The sequence below is a fragment of the Phyllobates terribilis genome, unplaced genomic scaffold, assembly GCF_046119375.1.
Source record: "Phyllobates terribilis strain yellow unplaced genomic scaffold, ASM4611937v1 Scaffold_12__6_contigs__length_324123572, whole genome shotgun sequence".
Taxonomy (NCBI): Eukaryota; Metazoa; Chordata; class Amphibia; order Anura; family Dendrobatidae; genus Phyllobates; species Phyllobates terribilis.
In genome coordinates, this window is record NW_027362772.1 from 79,313,052 (window position 1) to 79,332,024 (window position 18,973).

At 43.0% G+C, this 18,973-nt stretch overlaps 2 protein-coding genes across 2 annotated transcripts; both read left to right on the forward strand.

The window, feature by feature from the left end:
* Positions 1-4,522: 4,522 nt before the first annotated feature.
* LOC141173100 (ferritin light chain, oocyte isoform-like) lies at positions 4,523-7,236 on the forward strand. The gene is made up of 4 exons (XM_073657743.1): positions 4,523-4,800; positions 5,318-5,464; positions 5,684-5,809; positions 6,970-7,236. The coding sequence occupies exons 1-4, from the start codon at positions 4,699-4,701 to the stop codon at positions 7,117-7,119; spliced, it is 525 nt and encodes a 174-aa protein (XP_073513844.1). The 5' UTR covers positions 4,523-4,698; the 3' UTR covers positions 7,120-7,236.
* A 5,993-nt stretch (positions 7,237-13,229) lies between these two features.
* Positions 13,230-16,074, forward strand: LOC141173101 (ferritin light chain, oocyte isoform-like). Its single transcript, XM_073657744.1, has 4 exons — positions 13,230-13,501; positions 14,021-14,167; positions 14,606-14,731; positions 15,874-16,074. Exons 1-4 carry the CDS (start codon positions 13,400-13,402, stop codon positions 16,057-16,059), a joined length of 561 nt encoding a protein of 186 aa, XP_073513845.1. The 5' UTR covers positions 13,230-13,399; the 3' UTR covers positions 16,060-16,074.
* The last annotated feature ends 2,899 nt before the right edge of the window (positions 16,075-18,973 follow it).

Consider the following 18,973-nt stretch of genomic DNA (forward strand, 5'->3'; position numbering starts at 1 on the left):
GGGTTTCCTCCGGGTTCTCCGGTTTCCTCCCACACTCCAAAGACATATGATGGCGCTATATAAATAATACATAATCTCAGTTATGACCTCTGGTGTAAAGGAGCAACCATTTAGCTATGGCCCCCTGATTGTTGGAAACCAGGTTCCTATGTTAAAAGTTTTTTTTTTAATGCATACCGCGTGGCACAATTTTTTCCTGCGCTGACAGATTGTATAGGAAAGCAGAAAAAAAAAAGTTTGCCATTGAACGAATACAATAAATTATCTTCTGATGAATACTCTGAATGTGGTGTGAACAGAACCTAAAAGCATTAACTATGTAGAGTCTGCGCAGCCTTGTGCAAGGACAGTTGTCCTGTGAAACATGGACTGGATGGGTTGTAAATATGCCATTCATGGCATCACTATTTCGAAGGTATGAGGAGGTTATAGATAAATCCTGGCAGCAAAGAACACATGATCCTATTATTTAAGAATTTGGACAGAGGTGCGAGATTCAGATTTTTTTGCCTTTCTCAGAAGAGATGGTGCCGGGAGCATCTGAGATGTGACCAGAGTTCACGTGACCTACTGTATGTGTATTGTACGCTCTGTGACTCAGCAGAAACCTTGTAAAAGTGACTCAGCAGAAAGTCCTATAATAAAACTAATCCTTTATCACAGAGGAGAAAGAACAGAGCAGATTCCTTGTTGTTATCTCCATGACCATCATCCCTGGGTATTATAATCACTAAATTACTGCGTGCCTCCTTATATGAAGTTGTAAAAGTTCCGTGATTATTTGAAAGAATTGGAAAAGGACAATAACCCATTATAAGAAATTATAGGGTAATAGTCTAGATGTTGGGACGGGGACAGGTAGGTTTATTATTCCCCCATTTCAAGCAGCTCTTAAGATGCACTATAAGGTCTAAGTTTCACCTGATCTCAGAGATTATCACTCACAATCGCAGACATAAATGAAATATTACACAATATTCTATACTAACGCGTTTCGGGGAATCATAACATTTCCACAGAGGAGAAAGAACAGATCCCGTGTTTTTCTCTACATGACCATCCGCCATGTATATTATCTTGATTATCTCTTGTAGTGCGTGTCTTGTTACATTAATGGCTCATGTAATGGCTCAGCATGCAATTAATGCAGAGAAAGGAAAAAGCCGCTGCAAGACACTAAATGGCTTATTTCCCCAAGGGACAGTAAAGGATCAGGCATGTTGGAAACCAACAGCCTAGTCCATATTCCCCCCAACAGCTAACTCCAAAATAGGCAGGTTTGAGTGAGATTTATATGTAAAGATAACTTTACTGTATGTTTTGCTGTGTCATTGTAAGATAAGTTGTGCCCAGTCACGGTGCACACAGGGCGAAGGAAGGAAATCCATCATCAGCATCACTGCGTCGTAAAACAATTGTATGTGTGGGAAAAGGTCATTGTGTTTGTGTTTTAGAATGAACAGAACAGAAATAGGGGGCTAGGAGAAAAAAGAGAATAAAGACTCCACACACAGTTTTTGAAGAAACTCGGCAGGAAGGTTGTCCCAAACATCTTGGAGAACTAACCCCAGATCTTCTGTGGATGTCAATTGTACAAATCTTTCTGTCTCTTCATGTGATCCCAGACAGACGGGATGATGTGAGATCAGGGCTCTGTCGGGCCGGATCATCACTTTCAGGATTCTTCGTTCTTCTTTACACTGAAGATAGATCTTAATGACATTGGCTGGATGTTTGGGATCATTGTCCTGCTGAAGAATAGATTTGGAGCCAATCAGACGCCCTCGTGATGGTATTACATGATGGATAAGTATCTCCCTGAATTTCTCAGCATTGAGGACCTCAAGAAATGGGCAAAGTTAAGAACTATAGAAGCAGTGGTCAGCCAAGGAAACTTAGTGCAGCAGATGAGCAGATGAGACACATCATGCTTGCTTACTTCCTTTTGAAGATGTCCAGCAGTGCCATCAACTCAGACCCGGCATCAACCCAACTACTGTTCAGAGGAGTCTTACCAGAAGTGGTCTTCACGGAAAAATTGTGCCCAAAACCCGTACATATAGAAACAAGGTCAAGTGACTCAACATAGGAACTGGGGTGCAGAAAAATGGCAGCAGGTGCTCTGGACCGATGAGACACAATGTGAGATATTTGGCAGTTTGTCACTGAAATCTTGAAGAGCGGTAGGCAAATAGTGAAGCATAGTGGAGTGTTCTGCAAGTTTAGGGGCTGCATTTCAGAAAATGGAGTTGGGGATTTGTTCAGGATTAATGGGGTCCTCAATGCTGGGAAAAAAACAGGCAGATATTTATCCATCGTGTAATACCATCAGGGAGGCATCTGATTGGCTCCAACTGTATTCTGCAGCTGCCCAAACATCTAGTCAATGTCATTAAGAACTATTTACAGCGTAAGGAAGAACTAGGAGTCCTGGAAGTGTTGATCCGGCCCCCACAGAGCCCTGATCTCACATCATCCAGTCTGTCTGGGATCACATGAAGAGAGGAGGATTTGCACAAGCGACATCTACAGAAGATCTGTAGTTAGTTCTCCAAGATGTTTGGAACGACCTCACTGCTGAGATCCTTTATAAGCTGTGCACAAGTCCCAAGAACAATTGATGCTGTTTTGAAGACAAAGGACAGTCACCAAAGATTGATGTGATATAGATTTATCTTTAATTCTTTTAATTTGCATTTGGTTAATTGATAAAAAAAAAAGCTATTAACACTTTTTTTTTTCATTCTTCTGCTGCATTTTTTCCACCATACCTGCTGCAAACTTTTGCACAGTCCTGTCAATGTAACACCTGCAAAGCAGTAACCCTCCCAGCCTGATAAGCCGCCATCACCAGATCTTATTCCCATGCCTTGCAGCAATATATTGCTAAACACATTTGCTAATGTATCTGACAAGTAGATCTTGGAATGGTTACATGAAAACAACGAAAATGAGCAAAGAGTAAAGATTAACCGGAGATCAATGCTTCAAGGCCGCCTGCGGTGCAATGATAATAAATATGGGAGCGGACATTACTTTTCCATTTGAAAGTTAATCTCTAATCCGCTTCAGTTTCAGACAGCAGAGTCGGGTGACCCTTGTTCTGTTGGAACAAACCCAAAAATGCACCAATGTGAACTGTTCTTAAAGAAACACTCCTGGAAAATCTAATACGCAAGTACAGGACCTGAGTGGGAGGAACATGACACAAGGAGGATACCTTTGTCATGCTCCACCCCTGAGGTCCTGCATTAGCTACACAGTGTATTATTTTTTCCCATCTTTATATAGGATATTATCAGATAGGGCTTGTGAAAACAATCACTTTTGCAATTTACTGCATGTTAAAATTTACAGCCGTTCTTGAGATATTAAAACTTTTCTTTTGTTTACAGCTCGTTGCCGAGGAGACCGACCACTTTCAGCTCATTCAAAATAAAACAATTTTAAAAAAATCAAAACAGCACCTATTTGGTTCAAAATCGCCCGATCTATGAATATATAAAAAGAATTAATCCGATCGGTAAACAGCGTAAGGAGAAAAAAATCAAAACGCCAGAATTACGTTTTTTTGGTCACCGCAATAAAATGCAATAAGGGGCGATTAAAACATTGTATCTACACAAGAATGGTATCAATAAAAACATCAGCTCAATGCGCAAAAAATAAACCCTTACCTGGCCCCAGATCCTGAAAAATAGAGACGGCAGCTCAATTGAAAATGAATAGATCGTTCATTGGAAATGTAACAAAGATAAAAGGCATAAAAATTCCCCGATCTGCCGAATGGTGAGGATCCCGAAAGTGATAACTTGTTTACACTGGAACTCTTTTTTATTACCTTTTTACACTGGACAACCCCTTTAATAAAAAGGAAAAAAAATAAAATGCAGTTCCAGTGATGACCACCAGGTGGCGATAGACTCAATACTCACTGAATCTTCTGCGTATACTATAATACATACAGTATATTACAAACCTTTGATCCCAATGGGGTCTTATATTTAGTCTGAATAGTGGCTGATCAACAGAGATTATTTTTGAATCAACTTATATTTTTGCATTTTTTTTACTTTTCCTTGTGAACGTCTCCATTAAATGTTGAACTTTTCTTTAATAAAAAAAGAAATAAACTTTTTTTTTTTTGCCCACCGTAACCAATCACAAGGCAGCTTTTCTTTGTCTTTTTCCTTTATTCTGCTCGTAAAGAAAACAATATCTACAATGTGAATGTTTGAAACGTATCACATATCTTCCCCCAGGCTTTTACATGCAAGATATTCTAGGAGTGAGCGAAAGAATTACATTATACAGAAAAAGTGTCCATTGTGATCACTTGAGCGCCATAATCTATCGTTACAGAGTTCTCATCTTAGAGGGTTAACTTTTAACTCTTTCCAGAGTGTCAGCTGAATATTCTCTTTAACGACCTTTTACCAAACTACAAGCCAATCCGAGCAATGTGAGCTAATAAAATGGGTGGATTGTGTTTTTGGAGGACTCCACCCAGTGAGTGTATAAAAAGCCAGGGAGCAGCAGTTTGTGCTTTAGAGCAGAGAGTTCTAGGAGTTCCTACTTCTTGCTTCAACAGTGTTTGAACGGAATAGGAATTCTTTGTGCTAGATCTACCGTACTCTGCCTTCTTTCCAGAACTTCATCTTATTCCCGGCAAAAGAAGCTACTACCACCATCGTCATCATGAGCTCCCAGATCCGCCAGAACTACCATCAGGACAGTGAGGCTGGAGTCAACCGCACCGTCAACCTGGTGCTCCAGGCTTCCTACACCTACCAGTCCATAGTGAGTATGAGCGCAGTGGTCAGAAACCTGTCTTCCCTGAGCTGTTGTAGAACCACAAGTCAAAGCATGCCGGGGCTTGTAATTTCTAATATCTAGTGTCTCTAGATTCCAACTTCCATGCATGACTAATGTAATTCCCTAGTGTTTAGTGACCCTCTGATCATAGGTACAGAACTAAGTTTAAAAAGTTTTGAAAACTTTTTTACTTTTTGTGACACACTACAGATGGAAATGTATCTTCTCGCTCAGTAGTTCTGAGAGGTCTTGTTAGTCCTATCTGCATTGCTAACTAGTCTTCAGCAATATTGACCTCCCATAAATTTATTTTTTCTTCTGGTAATAATGCTCATGCATCCATCAAGTTCATTAAGTTAATTTGTGCACCTTTTTATTGTGGATGGAAGTTCCATTCACTTGCAACTTGTTGCAGAAAGTGTCTGCAATGCATGGTCTCCAGTTTGGTTCCTCATGTCAGGTTTTCCAACATGGCTCTCAATAGGATTTTATTTTCTTGTAGGGATTCTTCTTTGACCGGGATGATGTGGCATTGGCCAAGTTCTCCAAGTTCTTCCGTGAGCAGTCTGAAGAAAAGCGAGAACAGGCTGAGAAGTTTCTGAAGTTCCAGAACAAACGTGGAGGACGGATTGTTCTTCAGGATATCAAGGTGAGAACTTCTAGGCATCCATTAACCAAAAAAATTAAACCCCCCAGCATGTATGTAATCCTCCATGAAGCCTTCGCCACTACTAACTTCCGTAAATGGTTCTGTCTTGATCTATATAGTGCAAAATTATTTAACCTGGAGGGAATATGACACTTTAGGTTGTCTTCCTCAGCTAGAAGCTGTTCTGCCATTAATGAAATGTATTCATTTTTACTTTAGAAACCAGAGGCGGATGAATGGGGGAATGGCACCAATGCTATGGAGTATGCCCTGAAACTGGAAAAGAGCGTAAATCAGGCTCTGCTGGACCTTCACAAGATTGCTACAGACCACGTGGACCCTCATGTAAGTGACTTTCCTGTAATGTGCATAATACCGCAAGTTCATTTTAGTAAATATTCTTCTTGACGGAACAGACTATAGATCTTCTGTGACCTCCATATTGTGATCCTGGAAATGTATGACTAACCTGACTGTTATGTCACGTATGCCTCTTTAGTGGGGTGTGTTCCTGCACTTTCTGGTGGTGCTTATTGACAAGGGTGATGGAGTTGTCAAACTGGTGTCGTCCTTGTGCCTCTAAGACCGTTTTTACAAGGTGTCTTTAACATTTCCTGGAGGAGGTTCACGTGCCAGCATGATCTCCATAAACCTCTTGGAATGGCCACTTTTATTTAAAAAAAAAAAAAAAAAAAAAAAACACCACTATAACAGATGGGAGCCTGACCCACACTGAGGCCGTCCTGGACTTGATTCCTCCACCTTGTATCGAGGTCAACTGTGCTGCCTGCCATGACTCTCTCCCCTGAGCAGACCTCTTTCCCTTATCTGTGACTACCTGGGCCCAAACATCCAGGAAGATCCTGTGAGCCAACATTGTCCCATCCCTGTTGTAAGATAGAGGTGGCTTCCCGTGGTGCACCACCCAAAAAATGCCATTATTTAGTGTAGAGTTGCAATATGGCCTTAGAAGAGAAACGTGACTCTGCTGGCCTCCCTTGTGTGTACAGTCTTCTGAACCTAATACCCACTCTGCAATCACCACTGTTAACCCCTTACTTGTACATTTCCCCTGGAAACTAGGGTTGCATGGGCCCCACCTTAGCGTAGAGCTAGGACACTGTCCACCTCTATGGCCAATTGCCACATGATTATACTTGGCAAATGTAGGGCACCAGGTCTGCCGTGAGTGAAGCTTTATTGCTGTCTCACCACTTTGTGCTTCCGCAGGGTCTATAATTTGTCCCTTGTCCCTAATTTAATTGTAAATGGTTACTGGAGTGTCAAGAGCTGCCTCATCCTCTTTACTGAAGTAGTTCTCCCCACCCCTCTAAACCCTTTAGACCTTGCCTCCGTTGCCTTGAAGTTCAACAGATTGGAAGATGTTGTGGTTCAGAGAAGCTACCCAAATGTCAGACTTCATTTGTTTGGGACAACTTTTATAATGACCATTACCATTGACTTCACAATGTACTAAAATGTCTTTTATCCCTTCCCCCACACAGATGTGTGACTTCCTGGAGGATGAATATCTGGAGAAGGAAGTGGAGCTGATGAAGAAACTGGGAGATCACATTACTAACCTGAAACGCGTGAAGGCGGCAGAAGTTGGCATGGGAGAATATCTGTTTGACAAGCTGACCTTGGATGACTAATGTCCGATCTGTGTGGATTAGGTACAAGAGCTGTAGTGTGACAATCGGAGGGAGGGATGGGGGCTTTGGGGTGAGGGATTTGCTCTGACAAGTCAAATAAAAATGTGCAGCAAATATTATCTTGTCTGGTGTAAGTTACTTCTTCGATGGGACACTTGTTGAAGAAACATGAGACTTAATTCATGGATGTCGTTGTTTTGGATGGAGTAAGCCCCCGTCTCACATAGCGAGATCGCTGCTGAGTCACGGTTTTGGTGACACAACAGCAACCTCACCAGCAATGTCACTATGTGTGACACTTTGCAGCGATCAGGCCCCTGCTGTGAGGTCGCTGCAAAATGTCCGGGACCATTTTTTGGTCTTTGCCCTCCCGCTGGTCAGCACACATCGCTGTGTGTGACCAGCGGGACCAGCGATCAGGCTGGTAACCATGATAAACAGCCGTTTACTAGGTGCGCATGTGCCCCTAGTAACCCGCTGTTTATCATGGTTACCAGCCTGCTCCTGCTTCAGCAGGCTGGTAACCAGGACATCGTGGAAAGATTCTTTCCACGATGTCGCTGCTCCCCTGATCGTTGGTGAGCCTGCCTGTTTGACAGCTCACCAGCGACCACATAGAGACGCAGCAACGATCCCTGACAGGTCGTATCGGTGACTGGGCCTTAAGGCACTGTTATATAGATTTGAGAACTTCCCCCTCCTTCCTTTAAGTATTTGAGTGTTTCTTTAATTGGTGATGGCAGAAGGCTTCAGGCATACAGTGGTCAGGAGAACACGAAGAACTATACTCACAAGGAGGTAATGAGCTTCGTGGTACAACTTTCCATGAGGCAACATGTTTACTTAAAGGGGTTGTCTTGTCTGAAACTACAAGCCTAGTGTCACTCTGACTGCAAACTTGTGAATCCTCACACTGTGCATTGAGGATTACCTGGTGCCGGGAACAGGCGGTCATATGACCCAAGTATACGATTTGCATACTTTGAGCCTTTCTTGCATTGAGCGAGGCTGTGCATATCTAATCGGTATATGACTATATGTAAGCAAATCCCATATTTGCGGTCAAACTCCTTCCTCTCCCGGCACAGAAGAATCCTCACAGCACAGACTTGTAGGTTTAGAGCGGGCAAAGACAGTTGGTAATCACCAGGTTTTCCTTAGGTCTTAGAACTAAATCCACCACCTTAAGTAAACTTTAACTGATTGTAGTGCTGTTCATCAGAGGGGAAACCTGGTAGAGGTGTGTGTGGGGTGTGTTTTTTTTTTTTTGTTTTTTTTTTTTTATTTTCAACTGCTGGCACTCTCCTCAGCTGCACTTCCATCACTCTGCAGTAATCTGACACTTTAACAAACACAGCACTCTATTGGTCGCTGCCTTTCCTACAGTATCTTGTGTGCAGCTTGCCAGACATTAGTGCCCTATCCTCAGCTTCTGGAACTTCTCACAATCTGCATCCACTTCCACACTCTTCTGGTGTGGATATTTCTTCTTGCTGCCTACAGGAAGTCACACGCCAGAATCTTGTGTGTGGGTTTTTTTTTTTTGCTGTACCTAGCACACCATTGGAGCCATTTTCCACCCGCACTCCTTAATGTGGCGTACTGATGATCTTCACCAGAGACACACCACACTTCAGTTCAGGAACACGCTGGTGGGGTTTGGTTCCACCCCCCCCCCCCTTCCCCTTCCCTTCCTTCTTACCCTCTTATATACTCAGAATAAGATGTGGTGAGCGGACACAAACTTAAAAATTTGTACCTGTCCAGTGCTAAACTCCAAACACTGATTTCTCCCTGGAGTCTGTTTTAATGTTCAGAGTTACAGGAGGAGAGAATATTTTCCAGTTCCCAAGTTTAAGTCCCCCATAAATTTCAATGGGGTTCTGGTACCCAAACCGGACTTTAGTCTAAAGTTCGGTCGGGTACAAGAACCCAAACTTCCATTGGTCCGCTCACCCCCTAGTGATATCATTTGAACATTAGATGCTCTGAGTTTAGAACTTGAGGTTTGCACTCCATACAGCCTCTTCCAGAATCTCCCTTCAGTTGTATGTGTATATGCAGTTTAGGCTCCATGTGCTGCCTTATGCATGTTTTTAAAGGGGGGTTGTCCAGGGTTTATACATTGGCCTGACAATTCCCCATCAATAAGCTGTTTGCACCTCGTGTGGTGGCTGGAAAAGCAGTTTAAAATCCGGAAACCACAGTTCCATATATCGTGTAGTGGTCATTCCTGGGTACTGCAGCTCAGCTCCAATTTAATTGGATGGGAACTGAGTTCCTGTAACTGAGAACAGCCACTGCTCCATGTATCGGCAATCCTCCACCAGCTAAATGGTCTGTACTGTTGCACCCACACTGATACATTTTAGCAAACCCTCACTTTGTATTACATAGCCATTAATGTTTTTTCACTAGTTTAAGAAACTCAGTTTCCAAATACCTCTAATTTCCATAAAAGGGTAACAGTGGAGATCCCATTCTGTATTCTCTTCTATTAACCAAGATGGAGAGAACAAACAAATCCTGCTCTGGAGGACCCAACACTCTCATGGACAGCCCAGTGAATAGAGGTCCATGTGTAATACTTTATTTCTTCTTTGGAGGCACTGTAGGGAAATTTAGCACTTGTCTACTGCAGAAGGGATCAATATGATCATCCTAACACTTGGGACGTGTCTAACAAAAAAAGGACAATGAAGAGCCATAGACCTCTATGGGTTTTATTTAAAGCACATTAGGGCTTCACCTCTGACCCATATGGAGAACCTTACATGAGACCGGACGACCCCATCAAGTGCTGGAGAATAAGACTCAGTGGCTAAACCCACATTCACTACATGGACGCCCATGAAATAAAGACCAGAACAAAGAAAAATAATCCTAATTATGATCCGTGTTGATCCAGAGGAAGGCGAAATTCCCCGGTGAGTAATAGGATAATTCTATCGGGGGAGGGGTAAATTTCTTCCTGACCCCAAATAAACCATAAGTCCGGGGATGAAGGGCTGAGACTGAACCTGTGTAATGAAATTTTTCAAAAATATGTAACTGTTTAACTTTATTTATCTTTATCAAAGCGCCCGTGACATCATCTGGGGTCACCGATGGGCTGCTATGACAGCCGGGGGTCTGCTGAAGACCCCCGTGCTTATCATTACAGAACTCTCTTGAAACCCAGCCTGAGGCCGGATTTCAAAAGTGACCATGATTTTTGCTATGTGCAGCGATGCTGTGACATCACTGTATACAAGCGATCCGATGATTGCAGCTTCAAGTCCCCTAAGGCAGAGGTCCCCAACCGCCGGTCCGCGGACCAGGACCGGGCCGTTGGGGTTTTTCAGCCGGTCCGCGGGGAGAGGGGGCCCCTCCAGCCTCCAGCAGGGCCGCCATCAGGGCATGACTGCCCTGACTCCAGTATGGGGCCCGGCCGGTAGGAGCCCCCTCGGAGCCCCCCTCTTGTGCGTCTCTCTCCTCATGGGGCCCCCGGCCGCATGCTAAGCGCCGGGTCCGGGACATCTTAGCGGTGCGCTGCTGCGGCAGCACCTTCATGATTCCCCTGACTTCCGGTCATGTGACGGCGCCGTCACATGGCCGGAAGTCAGGAGAACCTGGTGTCAGCGATTTGGACGAGCGCCAGGATTCTGCAGGGATCGCATGGGGGTAAGTATAACAAGTTTTATTTTTTTTTAAATACAATTAACTAGGAGTGGGGGGAATGGGAGATGCACATGGGGGGAGGGGAGAGATGAGAGATGCACATGGGGGAGGGGAGAGATGAGAGATCCACATGGGGGGAGGGGAGAGATGAGAGATGCACATGGGGGAGGGGAGAGATGAGAGATCCACATGGGGGGGAGGGGAGAGATGAGAGATGCACATGGGGGAGGGGAGAGATGAGAGATCCACATGAGGGGAGGGGAGAGATGAGAGATGCACATGGGGGGAGGGGAGAGATGAGAGATGCACATGGGGGGAGGGGAGAGATGAGAGATGCACATGGGAGGGAGGGGAGAGATGAGAGATGCACGGGGGGGTGAGAGATGCACGGGGGGGATAAGAGATGCACGGGGGGTGGATGAGAGATGCACGGGGGGGTGAGAGATGCACGGGGGGGATGAGAGATGCACGGGGGGTGGATGAGAGATGCACGGGGGGGTGAGAGATGCACGGGGGGATGAGAGATGCACGGAGGGGATGAGAGATGCACGGGGGGTGGATGAGAGATGCACGGAGGGGGATGAGAGATGCACGGAGGGGGATGAGAGATGCACGGGGGTGAGCTGCACATGGGGGGGTGAGAGATGCACATGGGGGGGTGAGAGATGCACGGGGGGTGAGAGATGCACGGGGGGGGTGAGAGATGCACGGGGGGTGAGAGATGCACGGGGGGGTGAGAGATGCACGGGGGGGTGAGAGATGCACGGGGGGGATGAGAGATGCACGGAGGGGATGAGAGATGCACGGAGGGGATGAGAGATGCACGGGGGGTGGATGAGAGATGCACGGAGGGGGATGAGAGATGCACGGAGGGGGATGAGAGATGCACGGGGGTGAGCTGCACATGGGGGGGTGAGAGATGCACATGGGGGGGTTATGTTTACATAACTTTGTTGCCTTATGAAGGGCGGGGGGGGCCCCCAAAAATTTCTTGCACAGGGGCCCACTACAGTCTGTGTCCGCCCCTGGGATGAAGTAAATGCAGCTGAACAGCAGCTGTCAGGACAGCTGCCCTGTCCTGCTGCAGGGCGTGATGGGGCCTCAGTGATGCGGCTCCTGGCATAGCTCCTGGCGGGGACCTGGTCTACACTATATGATAAGTATGCACTAAACTCCAAATCCCTCCATTACCCCGCCCCCATATGACCAAAGCCCCGCCCACCCCACCCCCTCCTTGCTGGGCCATGGAAAAATGATCTTGCTTCAAGCCGGTCCCTGGTGCAAAAAAGGTTGGGGACCACTGCCCTAAGGGGACTATCAAGTAAAGTGACAAGTAAACAAAAATGTTTGAAAAAATATGCAAAAGTTATAAAAACATAAGTTCAAATCACACGCCTTTTCCTCTTTTTCCTCTATTAAAAATAACAAAAAAATACACATATTTGGTATCGCCGTGTTCAGAAAAGTCCAATCTATCAAAATATAAAAATAATTAATCCGATCGTTAAACACCGTAAATTCAAAACTGACAAAATTAGGGTTTTTTGTTCACTGAAATATCACAAAAAATGCTGTAACAAGCGATCAAAGCGTTGCATCTATCCCAAAATGGTACCAATAAAAACGTCATCTCACCCTGCAAAAAATAAGCCATCATATAGCTCTATCAACCAAAAAAAATAAAATGTTACGGGTCTCGGAAAATGGAGCCACAACACAAAAACTTTTTTTTTGTTCAAACTTCAGATTTTTTTTCACCACTAAATAATACAGAAACTGGACATGTTTGGTATCGCTGTAATCGTACTGATGGTGAGAATCATATTGTAAAGTCATTTTTACCACACAATGTACACTGTAAAAATAATTCCCAAAAAACGATGTCAGAATTGCGTTGTTTTTTTTTGCAATTTCACCGCACTTGGAATTTTTGTTTCCTGTTTTTCAAGATACTATGTGGTAAATTGACTGCTGTCACTTAAAAGTACAACTCGTCCCACAAAAACACAAGCCCTCATATGTCTATGTGGACAAAAAAATAAAAAAGTTACGGCTCTGCGAAGAAGGGGATTTAAAAAACGAAAATGGAAATTGGCCGCGTCATGAAGGGGTTAAAGAAAATAAAATTTGCAATAAGATTGAAACTTTTTACAAATCTGCCCCAAAGTTTTTACATGCAAGATATTCTAGAAGTGACCGAAAAAATTTGATTATGTAGAAAAGTGTCGATCACATGAGCGCAATAATCTATCGCAATTTATTGTCACGGAGCTCTGATCGCAGAGGGTTAACTTTTAACTCTTTCCAGAGTGTCAGCTGAATATTCTCGTTAATGACCTTTTACCAAGCTACAAGCCAATCCGAGCAATGTGAGCTAATAAAATGGGTGGATTGTGGTTTTGGAGGACTCCACCCAGTGAGTGTATAAAAAGCCAGGGAGCAGCAGTTTGTGCTTCAGAGCAGAGAGTTCTAGGAGTTCCTACTTCTTGCTTCAACAGTGTTTGAACGGAATAGGGATGCTTTGTGCTAGATCCACTGTACTCCTCCTTATTGCCACAGCTTCATCTTATTCCCTGTGAAAGAAGCCACTACTACCACCATCATCATCATCATCATCATCATGAGCTCCCAGATCCGCCAGAACTACCATCAGGACAGTGAGGCTGGAGTCAACCGCACCGTCAACCTGGTGCTCCAGGCTTCCTACACCTACCAGTCCATAGTGAGTATGAGCGCAGTGGTCAGAAACCTGTCTTCCCTGAGCTGTTGTAGAACCACAAGTCAAAGCGTGCCGGGGCTTGTAATTCCTAATATCTAGTGTCTCTAGATTCAAACTTTCATGCATGATTAATGTAATTCCCTACTAAGTGATCCTCTGATTATAGGTACAGAATCAAGTTTAAAAAGTTTCTAAAAGTTTTCTTTGTAAAATAATACAGATGGAAATGTGTAGTCTTGACCAGTTCTCATAACTCTTTCCTAAAATTTCAGAGAGCGATAGTTAGTCTTATCTGCATTACTGACCAGTTTTGAACAATATTGATCTCAAATTCTTCTTTTTGCTGACCATATACCCATCACATGTCTGTTCAATTAACTTTGTGCACCTGTATTGTAGCTAGAAATCCCATTCCCTTAAAACTAGTTGCAAGAAAGTATCTGTAATGCATGGTGTCCACAGTTTGGTTCCTCATGTCAAGTTATCCAACATGGCTCTCAATAGGATTTTATTTTCTTGTAGGGATTCTTCTTTGACCGGGATGATGTGGCATTGGCCAAGTTCTCCAAGTTCTTCCGTGAGCAGTCTGAAGAAAAGCGAGAACAGGCTGAGAAGTTTCTGAAGTTCCAGAACAAACGTGGAGGACGGATTGTTCTTCAGGATATCAAGGTGAGCATGTGAGACTTGTAGACCTTATGGAATAACGTCTCTACAGTATTTTTAAAAAAAAAAAAAAACAAAAAAAACAAACTCCCAGCAGATATTTAGTCTTCCAAGTATTATATTAGCTCCATGTTAAATAATTATGCCAAGCTTGTGCTATATAGAATAAATGTTCCCTAATTCCAGTCCTCAAGAGCCACCAACAGGTCATGTTTTCAGGATATCCTTAGTATTCCCCAGGTGGAATTATTACCTGTGCAATACTAATGAAATCCTGAAAACATGATTTGTTGGTGGCTCTTGAGGACTGGAGTTGGGGAACATTTATTCTATATAGGACAAACTTGGCATAATTATTTAACATGGAGCTAATATAATACTTTGTTTTGTTATCCATGGCTAGAAGTTCTGCCCTTAAAGGAATATCTTGTGTTTTTTCTGTAGAAACCAGAGGCTGATGAATGGAGGAATGGCACCAATGCTATGGAGTATGCCCTGAAACTTGAAAAGGGCATAAATCAGGCTCTACTGGACCTCCACAAGGTTGCTACAGACCACGCAGATCCACATGTAAGTGACTCCTATAGCATATCTAATATATCTAATACATGTTCATTTCAGTAAATATTCTTCATGAAAGAACAGTTTCTGGATCTTGAGACCTTCATATTGTGCTGTTCCTGGAAATATGACTAACCTGACTATCATATCACGCACGTCTCTTTAGTAGGGTGTGTTCCTACACCTTATAGTGGTGCCTGTCAAACTCTATTAATGAGGAGGATGGAGTTGGCAAACTGGTGTGTTGTCTTTATGCCTCTAAGAAACAGTTCTTACAATGTGTGTGTTTTTTTTTTTTTTCATATTTCCGGAAGGATGTTCACGTGTCAACATATCTCCATATACCTTTTGGAATGACCCCATTTAGGTTCTTTATTGCAAAAAGAAAAGCAGCTGCTTTGACTCCTCCACCTTGTATCTAGGTCCGCTGTGCTGCCTGCCGTGACTCTCCCATGAGCAGCCATCAGACCTGTTTGCCTGATCTATGACTACCTGGGCCCAAACACTTAGGAAGGTTCTGTGAGTCAAAATTGACCCATACCTATTGTAAGATAGAGGTAGTGCTCCACCAAAAAATTACCATTATCTAGAGTGTAGGGGTTGCAAAATGGCCTTGAAGAAAAATTTGACTCTGCAGACTTCATGCAAGGTCTTCTGACCCTACTATCCAGTCTGCACTCACCACTGTTAACCCATTACTTGTACATTTTTCCAAGGCTACTCCCTTAGAGTAGAGCTAGAACACTGTCCATCACGATGGCCAATTGCCACATGATTATACTTGGCAAACCTATGGCAATAGGCCTGCTGTGAGTGAAGCTTTATTGCTGTTCCACCATCTTGTGCTTCCTCAGGGTCTACAATTTGTCCCTAAATTCTCAATAACCATTTCCAATTATCGAGCTGCCTCATCCTCTCTACTGCACAAGGCAGGACTTCTTACTACTGGAGTGGTTCTCTTCTTAAACCTTTTAGACCCTTTCTCGGTTCAGACTTTGTTGCCTTGCAGTTCAACAAATTGGAAGATGTTGTGGGTCAGAGAAGCTGCCCAAATGTCAGACTTCGTTTGGGACAACTTTTACAATAGCTGTTACCAGTAATTTCACTATGTAATGTACTAAAATGTCTCCTATCCCTCCCCCCCCACACAGATGTGTGACTTCCTGGAGGATGAATATCTGGAGAAGGAAGTGGAGCTGATGAAGAAACTGGGAGATCACATTACTAACCTGAAACGCGTGAAGGTGGCAGAAGTTGGCATGGGAGAATATCTGTTTGACAAGCTGACCTTGGATGACGAATGTCCGATCTGTGCCGATCATGTACAAGAACTGTAGTGTGATAGAGCAAAGCCCTCAACCCTCCCTCCCACTAAGTCAGAAATAAATGTGCATCAAATATTTCTTGTGAGGTGTGTAAAAGTCACTTCTTAAATAAAACATGAGGTATAATGCATGGATGAAACCATGTTGGCATGTCTGGGTGTTGTGTTGAGAAAAGAACTTCATAAAGAGATTCCGGAAGAAACTTTATTTTAGTATGGTTCTTGGTGGTGGAGACAGATTTCTTTAATCGGAGATGGCAGATGGATGCAGGTGTACAGTGGTCAGGAGAAGCTTAAGAACTTTACTCTCGTATGTAATGAGCTTCGTGGTACAACTTTTGCATGAGGTAACAGGTTAATTTTAAAGGGTTATCAAGTCTAAAATAAGTCTGTAGTCAGACTTGCAGTTTAGACCAGACAATCCGTTTTAGCAAGGGCAGTTGGTTACCCTTTTCTACTGCAGGTAGCAGTCTGCTGGCACTCTCCTCAGCTGCACCTCCATCACTCTGCAGTAATCTGTCACTTTTACAGCAATGCAGCAGACAGGTGTGGTTTTTTTTTTGTTTTTTTTTTTTTTTTTTTTTTTTGCTGCCTCTCCTACATATTTTGTGTGCAACTTGGCAGACACTTGTGGCCTACCAATTTCTGGAACTTTTCATAATTAGCATCTACTTCCACACTCTTCTGGTGTAGCTTTTTCTCCTTGTCATCTACAGGCAGTCACTCTTAACACACCAGAATAATATCTGCTTTGTTGTACCTTGCTCCTCTAAGTGTGTGTGTTTTCAGGATCCATGTGTCACCTGTACCAGTTTTTAAAGGGGTTGTCCAAGGTTTATACACTGACCTAAATTGGTCCTGACATTGCCTCTCTGCTGAGTTTCAGTACCTGTGGCAGGTTGCCCATTACAGCACCATAAGCAAGATACTCAGTACTGTCTCTCTCCCACACTGATGCATTGTAGCAAACCCTCACTTTGCATTACATGGCCACTAATGTTTTTCAATAGTTTAGAAAACCCAAATCTTCTGTAGAAATTGGAGGTAAAGGGGAGACCTGGATCTATAGTCTCCACAATTAATCAAGATAGAGAAGACCTACAACCATCCTTCTACCGTTGAGCACCCAACACGTCCATGATTTTTCATGGACAGCCCAGTGATTACAGAATACTGTGTAATACTTAATTTCTCCTTTGGAGGCACTGTAGGGAAATTCAACACTTGTTTCTAGGTACTCGCTGCTGGAGGTTTTGTGCAGAAAGGATTAGTGTGACCATCTTATCAGCTGGAGATCATCAAACAAAAGGGGATAATGAAGAGACTTCAATGGGCTTTATTTATAGCACATTGGGGCTTTACCTCTTACCTATATTTTGTAGGGTGGATGTCCCCATCAAGGTCCATAGTGCCGGAGAATAAGACTCGGGCTAAACCCACATTCACTACATGGAGGCCCGATGAAATGAAGGCAAGAACAAATAAGAATAATCCTATTTATAGGCCGTGTGGATCCAGAGGAAGGTGAAATCCCCGGGTGAGGAATTGTCCTCTTATCAAGGGGAAAATTCTTTCCTGCCCCAAATAAACAATGTCAGTAAGAATAAATCAAAGGATGAGAACGAATGTGTGTAATGAAATTTTTAAACTAACTTTATTGCCGTGCCTGTGACTTAATCGTGGGTTGCTGATGGGCTGTTATGACAGCCGGGGGTCTGCTGAAGACCCCCGTGCTTGTCATTACAGAACTCTCTTGAAATCCAGCCTGAGGCCAAACTTCAAAACAGACAGTGATTTTTGCTATATGCAGCGATGCTGTGACAACACTGTATATAGCCCAAGCAATCAGACGATCGCAGCTTCAAGTCCCCTAAGGGGACTAACAAGTACAGTGAAAACAAAAAAAAAAGTTTTATGAAAACTAAGAAAAAAATAAAAAAAAAACCATAAGTTCAAATCATCTTAAAAATAAAGATTAAAAAAAATAAACATTGTATTGCCAAGTGCAGAAAAGTCCGATCTATCAAAATAGTGAATCCGATCAGTAATGTAAAAAAATCAAAATGTAGTTTTTTTGGTCGCTGTAACAAGTGATCAAAACGCTACATCTATCCCAAAATGGTATTAATAAAAATGTTGTCTCGCCCAGCAAAAAATAAACCCTCACTCAGCTTCATCAAATGAAAAATGAAAAAGTTATGGGTCTCGTAAAATGGCGAAACAACCCAAACATTTTTTTTTGGTTCAAACTTCAGATTTTTTTTTTCACCTCTTAAATAATAAAAAAACTGGACATATTTGGTATCACTGTAATCGTACTGATGGTGAGAATCATATTGCGAGGTCATTTTTACCACACAATGTACACTGTAAAAATAATTCCCAAAAAACAATGTCAGAATTGCGTTTTTTGTTGCAATTTCACTGCACTTGGAATTTTATTTCCTGTTTTCCAGTACATTATGTGGGAAAGTGAATCCTGTCACTCAAAAGTACAACTCGTTCCGCAGAACACAAGCCCTCATATGTCTATGTGGACAAAAAAATAAAAAAGTTACGGCTCTGGGTAGAGTAGGAGGAAAAAAACGTAAATGGAAATTGGGTTGAAATTGAAGGAGTTAAAGAAAATAAAATTTGCAATAAGATTGAAACTTTTTACATATCTGCCCCAAAGTTTTTACATGCAAGATTTTTTAGAAGTAACCGAAAAAATTAGATTATATAGAAAAGTGTCGATCACATGAGCGCAATAATCTATCGCAATTTATTGTCACGGAGCTCTGATCGCAGAGGGTTAACTTTTAACTCTTTCCAGAGTGTCAGCTGAATATTCTCGTTAATGACCTTTTACCAAGCTACAAGCCAATCCGAGCAATGTGAGCTAATAAAATGGGTGGATTGTGTTTTTGGAGGATTCCACCCAGTGA